Below are 20562 nucleotides of genomic sequence, written 5' to 3' on the forward strand. Positions count from 1 at the left end.
TCACAAATTACATACAGACTTTTTGCATCAAGTGTCAGGGCCCCCTTGCTTCCTCCTCACTCCACCTCCTCCACTGGGTCAGAGACACCCTCAGCATGAGCCGTGACAGAGCAAAAACGCTGCCCACATGGCCTCAAAACTCACCACTGCGCTTTCCACCGGGAATATCTAATTAACACGGAACATGGCTGAGATGACGGCGACGGTGGCGTTAAAAACTCCGCTGAGGAGATCCTTCAGCGAGCATGTGAAAGTCTCCACCAATAAGGCTTGGGATGCCTTCTGGAGGAGCACGAGGGAGAGACGGCTGTGGGGTGAGTCGGGATGGGAATGCTTGGTTGGGCAGCTGGTTGACATAGGAAAGGTTTGTGCATTAAAGGGTGCGTGTTATGACCGGTTTCCTCTTTCTATACATTTATATTGTTGCCATCCATTTTTACATTTTTTTCCTTACGGTTCCATTGTCAGTAAGCTATGTATGTAGTGTATCCATTTGTTATACTGTCTTTGGTGTGTTGGAATGCAGTGAAACCTCAGTTAGCATTCGTCCTGGTTAACATGTTTTTCGGTTAGAGTACAAAATTTACACCAAAATCTTGCCTCGGTTTGCGTCAATACATGGTTAGCATACAATATAGCATTATCACGTTATTAATGAACTGCGTAAGCCTTACTTAATGTATTTTTATGTTTATTTTGTTAGCATAAGTCGGTAACAAAATGGCTACCGGAACGTTATCTACATTGCCATTGTCTATGATGTCATCGTGTTTGACTCTCAAAAATGTTCATACATAACATATTTTTACCATTTACAATTGAAGTTTTACGTGCATTAAACATTCTAGATGAATATAAACGACTAATGAAGGGGATAAATGAACATTTAAGGTTACTTTCACCTTCATTGAAGATGTGACTGTTCCCAAAGATGATGTCCCAACGAGACACCACCCGGACATAATGTTCCTGTTTTGTCAGGAGTTATTTCTTGAATTCAATTGTGTTTTAATGATGCTAACCAATATCCAATCAAATATAGCAAGTGGTACATCGTTTATCAGCGTTCATTAGTTCCAAACACAATCTCTCAGAGTGAATTATTTAAATATTTGGAATATTTTCATAGATAGAGCATAGTAAAGCTGTAGAACCTGTAGAAAACAAGTACTTATTCTAAACTTATGAAATTGTTTCAAACTGAGTGGAGAAGAAGGATTTTCTTGACCAATAATAAGCCATAGTCAACCACAAAATTGTGATCATTTATTGTTATTTTTTTTTAAAAAGCATCCTGCGGTACGGCCATTGAAAATAACTGTCACTAAATATGTATTTCATGTTTAGAAGTCAGGTAGTATTTTTCCATAAATGGTTGGTAGGTCACTATTTCATTTCATTTTAAAAAGCCATTTCCATCACACTAGTACTGATGAGCATTAAGCACCGAATCCTCCAATAATGCTGCACAGTCAGCACAGACAGATTGGTGGTTTCACAACTGATTGAAGCTGTAATTTGTATATATGCGTTTGATTAAGCTGCATTTTGGTTTGAGGGGCTTGTTTCGGGGCGTTATTTAATGGATGGTTACCTCCCTGAACTGGCTGTTCAATGTCAAGGTGACCCGGTAACACAGCATCGTAACTAACCTCGGCCTGCTGCAGCCATATGGGCGTCTGAGGTGTAAATGTGAGATTGGAATGTGAAGGCTCGGGAATATGAGTGGCAGCTAAAGAAATTACCCCGTGTTTTAATATTTTTACCATCCATGTCCAACAGCTGGTTCTGCCTTGTGGTGTTCCTATGAAAGTCGATCCCATATCCAGCCTACCGCTGGTTATGTGTTAAAGTTAACACACGATGTCATGAGTCATCACGCTCAGCGACTGGCTGAGAGGCCAGTTATGTAATGCTGCGCTTCATAATAATCACGTCATAAAGTCAAAGAGAGACAAATGGTCTCACTTGGCGTATTTCAGGAGTAAAACAGTTCTGCTTATCTGAAATTTAGCTAAAGCACAATGCTATTTTCTAATATACTGACATGCGGTTTATTTCCCAAAATGTGAAAATGATCAGTTCCACTTTTGGAGTGATAACTTCATGTATCTGAAAGTCAACGGAGTGAGGTTCCCAAGACTGTTAGTTAGCATAAGGCTTTTATGCATCAATAAATTTTGAAACAATGTAGAGCATGTTTTGAAATGTTCGCTATACATGACACGTTGTTAGCTTTTGTTGTGGATGTAGTCATCAAGTTTGAAGTAACTAAATTATTGTGTTTTTTTTCTTTAAAGTCTACATCACAACCGGTTATCCGAGCTTATACGGCTGATGTATGTGCCAAAAAACACCAAAAACGCACAACGGGCACACAAAAGACGTGATTTTCGCGTTGTGGTCTTCAACTTTGAAGTAACTAAATTATTAAGTTTTTTTTTTTTTTTCCTAAAACCTACATCACAACCGGTCATCCGAGCTCTTACAACTGGCTGTTTTTTGTCTCAGACAAGCAAAATTGACTTACATGGGATTGATGATGTCATTAACGGACAGTTAAAAAAGCAGAAGTATACAGCACAGTATAACATTTCGCAAATTGTAGTTAATTGGTTCCAGACCACGCCATGTTAAGTGAATATCCTAAAATAGTATTCAATATTAATATATTGAATATTTTCTACCATTATAGTCATAGTTATCACATTATTAGAGACCTGTACAATTGACATAACACCCCTACAGTCACCATAGAGACGGCTGCTGCTAGCACAGCAATCTACTGAGCTAGTGGGTTAGCCTCTCAAATTTACTGATTGCGAACTTAAGAAAGGGAGTTGGGGAGAAGAACAAAGTAAGAAGCAAAGCCTTACCACTTCCACACAGAATGAGAGGAGAACTGGGAGGAGAATGTTGGCTACCCATCAGAATGTCAGCGATTCCTCAATGTTGTTAGCTTTTATTGTGGATGTTGTCATCAACTTTGAAGTAACTAAATTATTGTGTTTTTTTTTTCCCCCTAAAGCCTACATCACAACCGGTCATCCGAGCTCTTACGGCTGGTCTACGTGCCAAAAAACGCACAACGGGCGCACATATGACGTGATTTTCGGTCGTAGTCTACTCTATGAGAACTTTTGTTTTCTTATGTTTGCTAGACAAACTTATGCACTTTGGTATGTTTTGCTAGTGTCAATTTCGAGCAAAATGTAATTGTTTTCATTGACACATTTGAATGAGTATTGCCTATACTAGCCTGAAAAAACATACTTAATTTAGCCAAATATGATTTGTTAAAAGCTTGTTGATTTTCCAATTTATTCCACAACATAAATGTTCCGCAAAACATGGCACTTAGCAACAATTTACCTCATTGGTGTTCGTGCCTTCAGCCCCCGTGCACCATGTTTTATGATTTATCGGTAATCCATAATCACTCGCTGTTTCCAATTCTCTCCACCACGGGACCTTCTCCCGTCCTTTCTTCATCCTTCATCATCAGCACGTCTCAATATTTACGCCAACGCTAACAAGTTGCTGTAACTCACAGGCCAAATATGGACTTTGACCCACACTGCTGCTCCAAACAAAAGTCTTTTCTCTAAACCTCTATCTCATGCCTCCACACGCAGCCATCAGCAATATGATAGGGTGACGGTCTCCAGAAGCCCCAACGCCAAAGAAGAATCTAAAGCGATTGCCAACAGGTCTGACAAAGTGACGACAACCCACAAATGGAAGCAATATTGATTTTTAGGCCGCATCGTTTCCAACACACACACAGCTTTGAATGGCTGCATTCAAAGTGTGACAGCTGATAGCTCAGCTGGTTTCACATTTTCTCCTCTCTTAATTGATCCTGCTTCTCTTCAGCAAAGTCTCCGCTTTCCCTTTTCTGCTTAGTAACGTCACGCTGAAGGCTACATGGACGGATAAGCTTTCAAAACTCAATTTATGATTAGGAATTAGAACTGTATGCTTCACCTGGGTTAGAGAATTATCTTTTGAATATGTTTCTAGGTTACCTTTGGTGTACTTTGGAGTCGGGGAAATTGTCATTTCACAAAATGAAAACACGCCAATGGTTGTTTAATTGGGAATAGAGCCAAAAAAATAGGCCTGCAAAAACATGGAAGTGGAATGTTCGAGCATTATTATGTCTTTTTAGGAAAAAAAAACACACAATTTGAATTAGGTCGCTATCAAAGACGTATTCATAGTTTTTTTTCCAACCTGACTGCTCGCTCCCAAAGATGTAGTTATGTTATGTTGTTACGTTTTTTTTTCAACTTTTTGTTTTTTCATGTAAAACAACCATATTTTGTGTTATGTTGTGGCATAGTTATTTTTCTGCTGGAGCCTATCCCAGCTGTCTTGGGGTCACTGGTCGCCAGCCAATCACAGGGCACATAGAGACAAGCAACCATTCACAGTCACATTCATACCTTTACCTAGCGTAACCTTTGGTAATGTTAATGGTAATGGTTTAATTTCATTTGAACATGCATCAGATTACAATTGAATGCATCACATAATCAGTTCACAGTTCCACATGTCCAAAAGGAGTAGGAAGAAGCAAAGCTTATTCAATCCTACCCCTCCATCTGGTACTTTTACAATCAGTAACTGTTACATTTGTTCACTTCCTGCTTTCCTAATATAGTTTTTGGGTTTTTTTGTCCGTACAATGACATAATGGGTACCATAGTAACTGCCAATATAGTGATATGTATAGCACATGCTTGTATTTAGCAAACATCAACTGCTTGTATCAACTGCTTTCTTTGGGAATATACCAAATCCATGTAGTAGCCTTAGAGAACAATATTCTGTGTTCCTCTGTGAAAAAGTTTCAAAAAGTTTGATCAGCTTCTCGTTTGTGTTCGACCTTAGAGGTTTCACCTTATCACTTCATAGCATTTGCAATATGGTCATAAGGACCCCTTACACTAAGTCTGATAAACTTTCAATGCAACTTAATTCCCTGCCAGAGGACCGACTCGCTGACAATTACGCAACGATTTTCACATTCTTACATAATGAAGCCGCCTGGCGGTGATTAAAAGTGATGTAAGAATGATACTGAAGCTCGGAGCCAAAAGGTCCCAGAAGGAACCGATGTGACATTGACTGTCGATTGCCATCAGAGACGCGAATCCAAACTAAACTAAGCCCTGGCAGATATGGCAAAGTGGGTGTAGGTCGTCTTCCTTTGACAGAAACAAACTTATTATTGAATGTGTTTTATTTCAACATTTATGACATTGTTTCATAACTGACATATTTCAATAAAATAAAAATAAATCATTAAACCTTAACTTAAAAGCCCAAGGCTTGGGGCCCTGGTGCGCCGTTCCATTTCCACCCGCCCCACCCACTTTATGTGACAAATAATGGAAGACCGAGAAAAACACTGGAAGCCGATAGAAAGACATTCTAATTCCAGGCTGTGCTGGCGAAATCTCACCAAGGCGGGTTGATGGATGATTGGAGGATCAAACTGAGCTTTATTTCTTCTTTAGTTTCTATAAACAAACCTGTCATTAATGGCTACCTGGATTTCATCCTAAACACTTCAGTCAGGTGACTTCCTGTACGTTTCCGCTGATTTTCTACATCCATTTTTCTTATGAACCTTTTGCTTTCCCACTCAATTTACCATCTCTATTACAGACTCAAGTGGGAGCGGTTTCCCACTATTCTTCTGGAGGTTTTGTTAAAGTTAAAGAAAAAAAAATCACTTCCAGATGCTGTGGAATAGGAAATATCCATATGGAATAGAAATGTAAAGGATTCAGGTTTCAAGATCCTGGAATCCAACATTAGCACAGTGAACGTTGCAATGTTGTACCTATGGTATTTACAAAAAAGGTTCAGTCATTCCTTAGAAAAAAAAAAAACAAATGTTTGCACATTCAAGGCTCCTTGGTATCAGTTTCATCTACAGGGCTCTACATTAAAAACTAAAAGGTGAGAACTACTTGCCCAAACTTGCCCCATGTAAAATGAAAAGACTGCCATAATGATATCATATATCAATATATGCTGATAATTCATCAGATAATAGTACTGACGCATTGTATTTGGAGGAATGTCTGAAAATTTGTGGAGATGTATTTGATGCCGCTAATAAAATACTCGTTTAGGAGGCACAGTTTCATCACTTTTTGCTGTTTTCCTTCAGAAGTTGTTGAAGAATTATTGTTCACTTCCTGCTTTCCTGATATAGTTTAAGTTTTTGTTTTTTTTGTCACGTACCAAAGTACGATGTGATATGACCATACAATGACATAATGGGTACCATAGTAACTGCCAATATAGTGATATGTATAGCACATGCTTGTATTTAACAAACATCAACTGCTTGTATCAACTGCTTTCTTTCGGAATATACCAAATCCATGTAGTAGCCTTAGAGGACAATATTCTGTGTTCCTCAGTGAAAAAGTTTCAAAAAGTTTGATCAGCTTCTCGTTTACGTTCGACCTTAGAGGTTTCACCTTATCACTTCACAGCATTTGCAGTATGGTCATAAGGACCCCTACACTAAGTCTGATAAACTTTCAATGTAACTTAATTCCCTGTCAGAGGACCGACTCGCTGACAATTACGCAACAATTTTCACCTGTGCCATCATTTGATTTGCTGCCGCTAATAAAATACTCGTTTAGGAGGCACTGTTTCATCACTTTTTCCTGTTTTCCTTCAGTTGTTGAAGAATTAGTAACATGTTGGCAGGGACGCCATGATAGATGTTTTCCTAGTCAAACGATCGCTGATTGGTTGATCGCGAACAAGAACGGGTGTGGGTAAAACCCAGACTGTGGACCGCGGTCTAAATAAACGATTCTGATTGGTCCATTTCAAGATTTGCAAAGGATTGGTTTGCAAATTACCACCGGAATTACGCAGTCCGTGTTTTACCAACACCCAACAAGAACCGCTTTAAAAAAAAAAACTTGGCATGCCAAAGTGCACTGTGCCCGACGGGAATATCACTGATTGGATTTACTTGCCCCGAATTTTGTTTTAACTTGCCCCGGGCCACATCGGTACATCGTTATTGTCGAGCCCTGATCTAGAATGTTATAGAAACTACTTGGTATGTTTTAGAATGATTGAGGAATTGAGTGTTAAGGATCAAGGTTCAGGTCTTTTCAGGTCTAAACAAAAACTGCATTCTGGGTGACCTGACATTTTGTGAAGTATAGGAAAATATGACTTTTCGTGTAGACAAGCAACCCACGATGACATCGCAAATGAGACCAGAAGTCAGAACTGCTGATACGTCAACATAACAGTTGGATTTTTTTGATTAGCATAACTAATACTTTTGCTTCAGTATCTATTACATCATATGCAAATGATGCAATGACATCATCTAGCGACTTCAAGGACAGCCTCTTACTGAGGAGTTGGCAAAGGTACTTACAGTACATTGAAGCTGGACTCCCGTGAAGATCCAATTTGCTCAGCTCTGGGTGCGAACTCCGACGTTGGTAATGCGGCGACAGCTGTAATAAGAGTGAGACAAGATGTCAAGTGTTGATCTGATATTGTTTTCACATATTTGTTTTGTTTTCCACGTCGAGTGCACCAGACTTAAGAAGTGTGGGAGCCCAGCAGGGATTTGAGTTTGAAAAAAACAGCCAATAGTCTCGGCATCTGTCACACGGGGGGATTCGTAGCGCGTAGTGTTGCAACTAACCTACGCTGAACCTACGGAATAGTTGTCTTATTTAATCTGAAGATACACACATACACACACAAACTGTTTTCAAATGACAAAGAAGGATGCTTTTTTAGTCTTTTTTTTTTTTGCTTTGTTTCCCTGGAGGAAGTCAACCTGCTCCTTCCTTCACATGGACACCTGTTAGGCGACATTCAATTTGCAGTTAACGCGTTTCCCATTTGCAGTTAGCTGGCTCAATGGCTACGTAAGCGCTCGCTGAAACATTTCATTACTCAACTTTCCTCTCGCAGAGCAAAGATTTGGTGGCAAAATTTGTCGAGGTGGTGAGAAATCTGGCTTCAAAAATTCATTCGTGGTAAGTCGGGATGTCGGCAAAATTCAATTTCAAAGTCTTGCAATAAGACATAAATTAATTGATTGTTGATTTTTTTATGCTGCTTACCGAGGTGCAACAACAGCAAACAGAGTGAGACCTCTTGTCAGTTATACAGTCACTTTGTCTCTGTGGGGGCGTAGCATACACACAGCGAAAGAGTGTAACAAACACAGTAGACATTAGCAAAGGGAAAAAATATGCTTACAAAGCCAAACGCCACAAAACCCTGTGGGGCAATATTCATATTCAATATTATTACCAGCCAGTATGCCAAATTTATTTGAAATGGGAGCAATATAAAAGCCAACAACATGAACTTGCCCACCTAAAACATATCCACCCAACCCAGTTTTCCCACCCGGGAAAGAAAACTACACATCAAGATACAGAGCCTCATGGAAAGAAACGCTGCTCTTTAATACAGTTGAAATGCCAGCATTTCCAGAAATGCTGCAAACGTTTGACAGACAGTACAAATTGCCTGTCAGAAAATACATAACGCAAATTTTTACAGAGTGGAAGATGACATATTGAAAGAAATATTGCACTATTATGATATATTATGATTATATATTTACATAACACTGGTTTATAAGGCCTCACAGCTAGGAGACCTGGGTTCAATTCCACCCTCGGCTATCTCTGTGTGGAGATCGCATGTTCTTCCTGTGCATGCGTGGGTTTTCTCCGGGTACTCCGGTTTCCTCCCACATTCCAAAAACATGCTAGGTTAATTGGCGACTCCAAATTGTCCATAGGTATGAATGTGAGTGTGAATGGTCGTTTGTCTATATGTGCCCTGTGATTGGCTGGCGACCAGTCCAGGGTGTACCCCGCAAGTCGTTTGTAGCACTACGTTACATGAATGAGACACCCATCCTTATTAAATTCCCCTACCTAGCACTCGGATGCAAGAGACACATAAGGTTCTACTCCCATTCCGTGTGGAAGTGGTACATTAGTGGCTTCTTACGTCGTCCTTCTTCCCACTCTTTCTTAGGTTTAGAAGGAATAAAAGTCCTCGTAGCATAATAGTTGTGGAATTCAGTGTAAAGATTGACGGTCTGGAACCAATTAACCTTTATAAACAAGAGATGAATGTAATTAATTAATTAATTAATCACCCTCGGCCATCTCTGTGTGGAGTTTGCATGTTCTCCCCGTGCATGTGTGGGTTTTCTCCGGGTACTCCGGTTTCCTCCCACATTCCAAAAACATGCTAGGTTAATTAGCAAATTGACCATAGTTATGAATGTGAGTGTGAATGGTAGTTTGTCTATATGTCCCCTGTGATTGGCTGGCCACCAGTCCAGGGTGTACCCCGCCTCTCGCCCGAAGACAGCTGGGATAGGCTCCAGCACCCCTGTGACCCTCTTGAGGATAAGCAGTAGAAAATGAATGAATTAATGGTTTATATGGTCTCAAAAATGTTACAATAATAGTTCAGTGTTAATTTATTGGGCAATATATTCAATATATGTAGGTCACCAAACATAAAAAAATGCTAGCATCACAACAAACCAGAGTTCAAGTATACAAAAATGATCTCCCAGGCCAAAACATGATATTTCATCAAAGCAAGATTGTATTCCAAGCTTTCAAGCTATAGGCATCAATCTAGGGGAAGACGCGTTTAGGCATGTTAAACACGTGTTATGTAATTTATGAGGTACCACATCGTGCGCCGGCTGATGATGTGACCTTTACAAGGAGGACGGCGGGATGGGGAAACGAGCATGAAGGGGAGCAAATGAGATTTAGTGCCTCTTGTTCTTGGCGGGAGTCTCTTTCTCTGGCAGCTTTTGAAAGCATCTTGTGGGAAACTCCACCCACCCGGCTGTTCTCTGCCGTCTGGCCAAGTGTTTGTTAACAAGCGCTCCTGTTCTCCTGTTGAGCGCAAAGGCAGTCCATTAATTTGCAGATTCCCTTTATTTATATCGAAATGCTCCATTGTTACTGTTGTGCTTGGAGATCACATTGGACAGCATGGAGTAAGTCATCGTCTCTATTAGTGAAGACACATGGATTTGCTTCATCACGGTATTCCAAATTGGGACCACATAATTTATATGAATGATTTGGACATCTTGATTATTTGATTAAGTTTTTGTCTCCTGAAAGGATGCTATTATTCATAAACACGCATCAAAATATGACATGTATTGCTCCACAGGTTGACAATGAGCTCATCATAATTCCGACCTTACTACAGCTTGTTTGTTACAAACTAGGATTACGACAAGTGCATGAAGGGATTTATAAGCGAGGAGGAGGATTTTGTAGATGATGTGGGACTTGACCAGAAGCCAGCGGAGACGGATGAGGGTTGGGGTGATGTGCTGCCAGGGCTTGGAGTGAGTAAGAACCCTGGCAGCTGAATTCTGCGCACACTGGAGCCTGTCCAGGGCTTTGCTGGGAGCCCCCAACAGGACTACATTGGAGTCGTGAAGCCGGGAGGTGCTGAAGACATGGATTAGTGTTTCTGCTGCTGCTGCAGAGTCTGAGAGTGAGGGATGGAGACGAGAGATGTTTTTTTTAGATCGTCGAAGGCAGATTTGGTTACTGATTAGGTGTGAAAGGGAAAGGAAGTCCACGGTGATGCCAAGGTTGTAGATTTCATTAGATGATTTTATTGAACAGCCGTCAACATGGAGGAGGAAATCTCCAACCTTCTGAAGCAGCAGCTTGGGCACCACAACCATGAGCTCTGTCTTGTTTTAAAATAGGTTGTCATCCATGTTTTTTATGGATTGATGAGTATCTTCTGAGTGGCAATCAAAATTGAGACCGCGGTGGCGTACGATCTGAGCTTGCCTTCAAATGTTCTCCAATCGTTGATATCACTACAGTAGATGTTCACCGAGATGACCATGTTGTCCATGTTCTGTGCCGATTATCCTCATTAGGATTGACTAAGCCCTATTATTCAGTGTGGAAGTGGTACACTTTCACCTGCTAATTTTGTCCTTCTTCCTCAGTTTCAAACCCATTCTTGTCTTTAGGATAAACAAATTGGAGGCTAACTAGTTATTTCGCTTGAGAGATTCCGTTGCCTGCACACAAGAGATGCGTAATTTGATGGAAAAGGCAGAAAAGCTTGCAGATGCATATTTTAACGCCATGCGCAATCATCTGAAATAGTACAAGGACCTTTTACAATGATAACGGTGAGTTATGTCTTACTATTGCTTATCATATCTACTATATTAGGTAAAATAAATATATAGGTGAGTAGGGGTGTTTACAGAGCTCTAATAATGTTAAAACTCATAGGTTTTTTTATGCTGTAACTATAAAAATATTCAATTTACTGTATTAATATTGGATTGATTGTACATTTTCTGGTGACCATTCATCCATGCTCTGTGCCGATTATCCTCATTAGGATTGACTATGCCCTATTATTCAGTGTGGAAGTGGTACGCTTTCACCTGCTAATTTTGTCCTTCTTCCTCAGTTTCAAACCCATTCTTGTCTTTAGGATAAACAAATTGGAGGCTAAGTAGTTATTTCGGTATACAATATAGTTATAGTTTCTTGTGTCACTTGAGCGATGCCGTTGCCTGCACACAAGAGATGCGTAATTTGATGGAAACAAAGGCAGAAAAGCTCGCAGATGCATATTTTAGCGCCATGCGCAATCATCTGAAATACTACAAGGACCTTTTCCAATGATAACGGTGAGTTATGTCTTACTATTGCTTATCATGTCTACTAGGGTGGTTAAAATTTTTGGGGGGAAATGTTCAACTCTCACCCTCTAAATGTGTTAGGATATCAATAAAAACTCACTGTGCAAAATTTTTAATTTTTTTAACAATATTTAGAGGTTGATCAAGGCCTCCAGAATTGCTCGTTTTGGAGGAAATTGTACCATTTTAAGAACGCAAAGCAAAATAAAATAAAACAGTTGGTACTGCTGGGTCAAAAAGGGCTAATGCTATCAGCTCCTCACTCAAATACCACAGGTGCCCTGAAAACTTGTTCACTGCAGCCTTAGAAATTGCTGGCTGAATTTATTCATACCTTTTCAGGATGTGCAGAAATTAAAGATCATTATAAGGGGCACCGATGGCATCAGCAGCTGTGAACCAAGCTCTAGCATACAGTCCCACAACGAACACACAAATGTCGCAAATTCCTCTAGTTTCGTAAGAAGTGAGTTTGAACTGATTGCCAAATAGGTGAAATAAGTATTATATATTTGCATGGATAATTTTCAGCATGTTCGCTAGGTAAAACCAGCACAATAAAAAATTTATAAAAAAAATAAAAATTAATGCAAATTGGCGTCATTGTCAGGGAAATCCAATGCTGTCATAAACTCAAATTAATGATCATTATTAAACCAATAAAATATGTTTGCACAAATTATTATAATTTGCGAAAACTCCTGAATATGCACAACATATATCAAACTTCAAAGTTGTTGAGCAACCTCTAAATATTAATCAATATTGATACAATTTGGCCCAAATGTTTTTTTTTTCATATTGGTGGGGTGAGAGCATGAAATTTCAAAAGTTGAAAAATAAGGACCACCCTAATGTTTACTATATTAGGTAATATAAGTATATAGGTGACTAGGGTTGTTTACAAAGCTCTAATAATGTTAAAACTCAGTTTTTTTAATGATGTAACTATAAAAATATTCAATTTACTGTATTAATATTGAATCTGGTTATCGAAGTCGGGTCTGGAACTAATTAACCACGATAAACAAGGGATGACTGTACAAAATGATAAACACGGCGAGGTATGAATAGGGATTCATTTCGAAGCATTGTGTTACTGTGATGGTACTGTCGCATTCTGCTTTCTTCCGGTACCTTCATGTTGCCCCAGAGTGTTGAAAGTGAAAGGATGCTTTAATTACATTTAGTCCTGGGGTAGTGCAGCAATCTGTTGCACTCCTGCAGCTAAAAAAGAAAAAAAGTTTAAACCTCTGTCTCACAGGATAATATAATTGTTTTCTGTTTTCCAAGCCTCCAAACCTAAACATTGACGTGAATCTGCTGATGTCAAAATATGCCATGGGAGGGTTTTTTTTTGTCTCACTAAATTACACTTCTTCTGTTTTGACAACGCCTCCCTCCAAGTCATGAATCAATCCATATTTTTTCTTCCTCTAATGGAAACACGGCAACATGGACATTTGCAGTAAAATGACTAACTCCTTTAGAACAAAAGGAGGCCTAAGTCATTTACATTTTATACCTCATATGGTGAGCAGCGTGATCTGAGGCAGGCTTCCCCTGTGCAACTGATTTGTTCCGGTTTTGATTGAAATACGCATGTGCTAACTTAACAGGCCTGGAGAGCCTCACTCTGTTTCCACCAGTCTGTGCTGTAGCTTAAGTATCACCTTGGAAATTATGTATTTACTTTTTTGTTCGGTTTGAGACCAAACACTCCCGATTTCAACAGTTGCCCATTTAGGCAGAAAATTGCCTGGGCAATAGAAATGTGTTAATAATCAGCGAACACACCCACTGTAAACAATGCCCACAACAACAAAAAAATGTTGTTTTTAGTTTGAAACGTTTCCTGCCCTGCATCAAATTCATTCTTGTTTACTTACGTTATGATTTACGATTACAATAATCTCTTGCATCCTCTTCAGAAATGCTAAAATTGATTTATAGTCAACAAAAACAAGGGATGGGACTTCAAAAAAATTAGCTTTATAAGCGATCAGCCGAAAAAAAACACCAAACACAATGTATTCCATGCTAATTTGGAGAGCCTGTGGAACCTAATTCCACTGACTTTCAACCATTCATTCATTTTCTACCGCTTTTCCTCACGAGGGTCGCAGGGGGTGCTGGAGCCTATCCCAGCTGTCTTTGGGCGAGAGACGGGGTACACCCTGGACTGGTCGCCAGCCAATCACAGGGCACATATAGACAAACAACCATTCACACTCACATTCATACCTATGGACAATTTGGAGTCGCTAATTAACCTAGCATGTTTTTGGAATGTGGGAGGAAACCGGAGTACCCGGAGAAAACCCACGCATGCACAGGGAGAACATGCAAACTCCACACAGAGATGGCCGAGGGTGGAATTGAACCCGGGTCTCCTAGGTCTCCTAGGTCCACCGAGGGTGGAATTGAAATCTTGAATTGACCCTCGGCCATCTCTGTGAATGTGAATGGTTGTTTGTCTATACGTGCCCTATGATTGGCTGGTGACCAGTCCAGGGTGTACCCCGCCTCTCGCCCGAAGACAGCTGGGATAGGCTCCAGCACCCCCTGCGACCCTCGTGAAGATAAGCGGTAGAAAATGAATGAATGAATATTTAAAAGGGGACCTATTGTGCTCATTTTCAGTGCTTTGTATTGATTTTTGGACTCCTATAGAGCAGCTACACACAATAACCTGTACAGAATGCTTTCTAGATCTTCCAGATTCGATCGACTAATCCACTTCCTACAAAAGCCAGAGTTTTGAGTCTACGATGGCACCCGGAGAGGTGGAAGAGGGCAGGATCATAGAAAGGCAGAGAAAAGTGATAAAAGTGAGAATGGGTTTAGGGGGGGAAGTTGGAAGGTGGGCCCAGGAGAGTAGTTGTAGTCTGAGATGTAGCTTAGGAGCTATGACGGGTGGGATAAGGCGGCGATGGCAACAGTATGCCGCCGATAAGATCTGCGATAAGAAACAGCGGCAAGTCAGGAGCCTGAGAGCAGTAATAACCAAGCGATGCTGTCGACTAAACAGTAGTTTTTCTTCATATTCGGACTGACTTTGTCTAACAATGTTCTAAAATCAAAAGTTTAGACAAAGAGGGCAAAGTCATGAAAATATTTTTCCCCATCATGGCTTCCAATGTGAACATACGCAAGCCTGAGCAATGACATCACACCAGTAATTGCTTATCTGAACGTGCTCTCATCATACTCTTATGCTGAGATGCTTCGATTTCCCGTCATGGCGTCGCCTCCTCCATCCATTAGTGCTCTCTGAAACGCTTCTCTGGGGAGAACGGGCGCACGTTAACCATCGCCCGATTGTCTCAGGCTTTTAAAGAAAAGGAACAGCTCGCACTTCTCGAGAGTGAACAATGGCCCCAATTGTTTTTTTTTTTGTTTGTTTTGTTTTTTTCCACAATGCCCTCCTTCTCTCGCCCACAGCGTTCAATCTGAGTCGACCCATTTCAATCAAAAGTGGGACCAAACTGCAGGTATCAGGGACAAAACAACAGTAAATGAAGGTAGAGGTTCCAGCTTGGAGTTTTTCTTTACTTTGAGTTTTGTTTAGTCATCTTTGTGTTGTAGTCTTCCCATTTACTTGTCAGATGATACAATAAAACAGATATCAGATATTTAAAGCACAAAAAATGCCATCCCCAATGTAATGTCACGTAAACTGAACCTTCAAATGGAAAATGTATTGACCTACGACGGAATGCTCGGATAGAAAGTTAATTTTTCATCGTGTCAAAAATAGTAAGGCCAACCCCAACATAACTTTCAGCGACCCACTTCCAGCCTTTGTGTTGGCGGATGTTTTTTTTTATTCTGTATTGGAACCCACAAGCACATAAGCGCACATCCAGACACACACATACATACATACAGTGTGCAGGCTGCTCTAATCATTTGGTTCCACATTGTGTCTGCTAGCGTAGCATTAGCCTAAATTCATACAGTTTGTCTAATTTAGCCTGTAGTACATTGGCCTCATTTCTCTGGAAAGGACAAAGATGTAGTCTTTCTGCTCTTCTGCATCTGGTTTCTATTGTCATCCCTTTATTATCTGGTCCAGCTTTGCCTCCGGCCTACCAGAGCTTCCGTTTTAATGTCATGATCTTTACCAGTCAGTGATTTTCCATAGTGAAAGGTGGCCTGACCTTTATCGTCAAAGCCTTCTATGCGTATCGTACTCGTACGAGGAGGCGGTTTTGGTCGCTTGGATTTGGTCTCAAGTGACGGTAGGATATCATCTGTGTGAATATGGAGGATGTATATTGGTTCATGACTTCACGATTGGTCCTAAAGTCGGACAATTAAGAATTTGAAAACATGTCAGAGTGCAAACATACAGTATCACGAAAGGTCGGTTCTCACTGTGTGACTTTGTTTTGCTTTTTTGACTTACTAAGACCTTCGTCTCACCATTCGTTTTGGCATCAGGAATGTTCAAATCATGTTTAATTGATTTATATTTCATTAATAATAGTGATGTAGTTATTTTTCAATTTGTATTATAGTTTAAAAATACGTACCTATATATGTATTTTCCGGACTATAAGTCACACTTTTTTTCATAGGTTGGCTGTTCCTGCGACTTATACTCCAGAGCGACTTATAAATGAAAAAAGTTTGTTAAAAATAAATTTAAAAAAATGCGACTTATCCTCCAGTGCGACTTATGTATGTTTTTTTTCTACCCAAGTATGCATTTTTGGCATTGTGTGACTTTTACTCCGGAGCGACTTATAGTCCAGAAAATACGATAATCGACTGAAAAATGAATCGTTACCGCCCAAATACCGTATTTTCTGGACTATAAGTGCGACTTATACTCCAGTGCGACTTATATATGTTTTTTTTTACGTAATTATGCATTTTTGGCCTTGTTCGACTTATACTCTGGAGCGACTTATAGTCCAGAAAATATGGTATATTTCTATTTTTATTATACGTTATGATTTTAATTTATACGTTATAATTTTGAAATGGAAATTGTAAGTTGGGACACTAGCATTATTTTTTTATCATTCTAATGTTAATCACTCCATGAAATCTACACTTGTAAGATGTCATTTTAACAAAATTATTTTACTCAGTACTGTAATTTTGTCGTGATTTTTAGTCTAGTTTCAAGTCCCGGTAAGTCTATTGGTAGTGTGCAGGAGTCCTTATAACAAAGTCAGGCATTGATGCCAATGTCAGAGTGTCACAGTTAATGACTGAGCAGTACTTTTTAAAGCAATTGGTCTTCCCATCAGCCTGACTGTGTCGCATTACGTTCGCAGTAATTCAAAGAGGTTGACCAATACATTAAAAGATATTACACACTGTCATTTTCACTGAGCCGGCGGTGTACTGTTTTGTCCTGCAGTCCTAAAGTACTCAAGGAATAATCAATCAAAAGCTGCAATTTAGAGTGACGTAAAGATCAATTGAGAGTGAAACCGTTATACCCGGGATGTATGTCCAAGTTTCCTCAAAGTGCTCAGAAACCTAAAAAGTGAAGTCACGGGCAGGCGGCCAAGCCCAGATCAACACCCCCCCCTTCCACAATCACCCAGCCTTCCATTAAGTCTCAACCTGCCAAGAAAACACTGGAGGGGATTTAGAGCAAGTAGAGAAAGAGTAAATTAAACATTGGCAGATTAAATATGGCTCCCTATTAACACAGAAGTGGATTATGAATGGACAATAATGACGTAGACCAATTTTTTTACCCCCTCTTGTTCCCCAGATATCAGTCATTGTTCTCCTCAAAGATTTACGAGACTCAGGGGAGGAAAGTGCCACAGACGTCAGGCACTGCCAGGCTAATTGAAAGTCTGGCGATGAAGTAAAGTTTTAACAACGGAGTAAAAATAAAATCATTGAAAAATGTCTTGAATGTGAAATGGTTTAGCTCTTCTACTGGCTTTCACCTGTTTGTTGACTTATCCCATAATAGATCGACATATTAGATCCCATAGAGCAGGGGTCTCAAACACGCGGCCCGCGGGCCAAATGTGGCCCGCAGGATGCTAGTTTAGGCCCCCGCCTTGATTTTGTTTAATGTTAGTGCGGCCCGCGCAAGTTTGATATGGATGCTGTATGGTATCATGTACCCAGAAAAAATTATTACGTTTGATTAATGTTCATGTTAAAGGTTAAATAACTGTTAATAGTTATCCTCCCTATCCGTGTGGAAGTGGTAAGTTTTTGGCTATTTAAGTTTAAAGGAAATAACTTGAAGGCTACCGTTTAGGTCGCTAGCTCTCCAGTTTGCGAGTTAGCATGTGTCTCAAGACCATGCAGTTGCGCAATATGTTGTAAATAAAAAGAGTATAAATGTGACTATAGTCGTGTTTTGTCATGTCTACAGGGCTCTAATAATGCTTTGTTCATTTTAATCTGAAAAAAATAATTTGTCTACTCACCAACTATATGTGGTTTCTTAAGTTTTAATTATTTGGTGTTTTATTATTATTATTATTATATTTATTTATTACTGATTGATTGATTTTCTTTATTCTTGATTTGTTTATTTATTTTTCATCTTATTTTGTGTAGAAAAAAAAATAAGATATTTGAGAACAGTGGAATGTTTTATCTGAGCTTTTCTTGTAGAAAATTGGAACCAAAGCAAAGTTTATTAATTTTTCTGTTTTTAATAAATGTGTTTTTTTTTTTTGACGCGGCCCAGTCTCACCCAGACCCTAGCTCCAGTGGCCCCAAAGTAAATTGAGTTTGAGACCCCTGCCATAGAGACTCGACTAAAGTGATTTTTTTTTAAATTCCTAATTAGGTTCAACTTCGAACGGTTCTGTGAAGTTATGTAATGGTAATGGTTTTATTTCATTTGAACATGCATCAGATTACAATTGAATGCATCACATAATCAATTCACAGTTCCACATGTCCAAAAGGAGTAGGAAGAAGCAAAGCTTATTAAATCCTACCCCTCCATTTGGTACTTTTACAATCAGTAACTGTTACATTTGTTCACTTCCTGCTTTCCTAATATAGTTTAAATTGGTTTTTTTGTTTTTTTTTGTCACGTACCAAAGTACGAGGTGATATGACCACACAATGACATAATCGGTACCAGTTATGTTGTGTTGTTGCGACATCTTGAAACAATGAAGCTCTGATGGATTTCACTGCTTGGCAGCAACCAGCAGAGGGTGCTATTGATTCAGGCCCAACTGGTTTTGCTGCCAGCCTAACCAGCCTAAATAGGCTGCTGTCACAATCATAATAGAACTCAAACAGGCACCGTTATTGTTTATACCTCAAGTGAGTGGAGTGAGGTTCCCCCAGTTTGCAAAATTAGCACATCAATGCTAATAGTTAATTACTTTGCTTTGGTGTATTTCCAACTTTGGAGTACCTTATATAGTGGATAGAGTAAGGCTCCAATGTCTGCGTTTCCCCTACTTGACATGCTAACATTTCATAATAACAATACCTCGGCTGGCGGTCAAAACTTATTGGGTCCCAGTTGGTTTGTGTTTTTGAATGCAGCGAGTCAAACCTATTAAAAAACTGATTTGGCTCATTGGCCCACTGTGTGCTTCCCTCAGCAGTGCCCCTTTTATTATTCCAGTGATTCTCATCCCACTTCAGACGGCCCTGACATTTTTCTTGACTTTCTCTTCCAGCGTTCTCCTATAGCGGTTTCTGCTTTACCCAAGTTTCCATTTCAGTTTTGTCTTGTCACTAGCCCTGAAGGCCCTTTTTTATTTTTTTTTTAATTACATTTGTCAGCTTACTAGTGACAGGCAGCCACTTTATTTGTAACTTAAGGAGAAAAAAAATAACCATTCATTCATTTAAATTAGACACAATTACTCTGTATTCAGACAGACAAGTAGAAATGACAAGTATAAACGGAGACAGCCGCCTCTGGAAGGCGGCGATTAATCACTGAGGCATTTCCTGAGGTGGGCGAACAGGACGGTCCAAATAGCGCTTCTATAGAAATGTGCATGTGGTCCTGTAGATCACCGTGTTCCATGGGCAGAGACTTCCTCTTGTTTTCCGCTATTTGACATTTGTCACAAGAGACCTGAAAGAATGCACGGCATTCGGTGAAGGTTTAAAGCACCTCGGATGACAGGAAAGACGCGAAATCGCTTGTCTTTGCAAGTCCAATACTAAGGTAATTTCGCCAATAAATGCATAATTAATGCCAACAAATCATTTTGGGGATATTAAATTGACTGTATTAATGGAACCACATATGGTTCCATTCAGAACCATAAATGCGTTCTTAATGGAAGCTTCACAGGTCCTCAATCCTAACTTAATCAGCGACGGTCATGACACATACAGGCAAACAATGCCAAACTTAGCACCGTAGTAGACCCCTGCATCACTCCCAAGGAACCCTCAAGTGGCTTCAGGTGCTGGGATCTGAACTGACTCGCAGGAGGTTTTTTTTGGAATTTCCCAACACTTAATGGGGCCGAAAGTCCGTTAATAGCACTCTCCTAACGTGCTGCCAGGGGCTCTGCTGACTCCTGGCAGTGTCCCCAGGTTTCCATCCAGCGCCTGAACAAAACACTTTATTTATAGTGTTGTCAACAAGGACATTCGTTTTGGCTCTCGGCTATGGAAGGCCTTGTGAGTGGGTCGTTGACCTTTTAATAAACACACTTTTAGACTTTTTAAGGTTTGAGTTAATTCAAATTGTCGTATACATTACCTTAATGAATACAGCGGGAAACAATAAAGCATTGGTTCTCATATGGTGTCAACCTGCGACCCGCATTTTACAATGCATTCCAACGTTCATTTAAGTCAAACCACGCAAA

General features: G+C 39.8%; 2 protein-coding genes across 12 annotated transcripts in view; one reads left to right on the plus strand and one right to left on the minus strand.

Moving 5' to 3' along the window:
* LOC131138124 (uncharacterized) overlaps positions 1-20562 on the minus strand; it is a 141042-nt gene that overhangs the window by 110092 nt on the left and 10388 nt on the right. For 9 of the 10 annotated variants that reach the window (XR_009132045.1, XR_009132043.1, XR_009132044.1 and 6 more), the window contains exon 3: positions 7436-7517. Coding sequence is in view for 5 of the 10 variants with exons in the window: in XM_058086778.1 (XP_057942761.1) it covers positions 7436-7517 (82 nt within the window). In the remaining 5 variants the exon portion in view is untranslated. Of the gene's footprint in view, positions 1-7435; positions 7518-19055; positions 19815-20562 lie in introns of those variants that run through there. The other variant, XR_009132042.1, reaches the window with a different exon arrangement.
* Positions 122-20562, plus strand: part of si:dkeyp-23e4.3 (rho GTPase-activating protein 7) — a 44295-nt gene continuing 23854 nt past the window's right edge. Inside the window, exon 1 of one of the 2 annotated variants that reach the window (XM_058086769.1) lies at positions 122-314. In XM_058086769.1, coding sequence (XP_057942752.1) covers positions 185-314 — 130 coding nt within the window. In that variant the 5' untranslated portion in view covers positions 122-184. The remainder of the gene's footprint in view (positions 315-20562) is intronic. The other variant, XM_058086767.1, reaches the window with a different exon arrangement.

This window comes from Doryrhamphus excisus, chromosome 11, assembly GCF_030265055.1.
Source record: "Doryrhamphus excisus isolate RoL2022-K1 chromosome 11, RoL_Dexc_1.0, whole genome shotgun sequence".
NCBI classification, from domain to species: Eukaryota; Metazoa; Chordata; class Actinopteri; order Syngnathiformes; family Syngnathidae; genus Doryrhamphus; species Doryrhamphus excisus.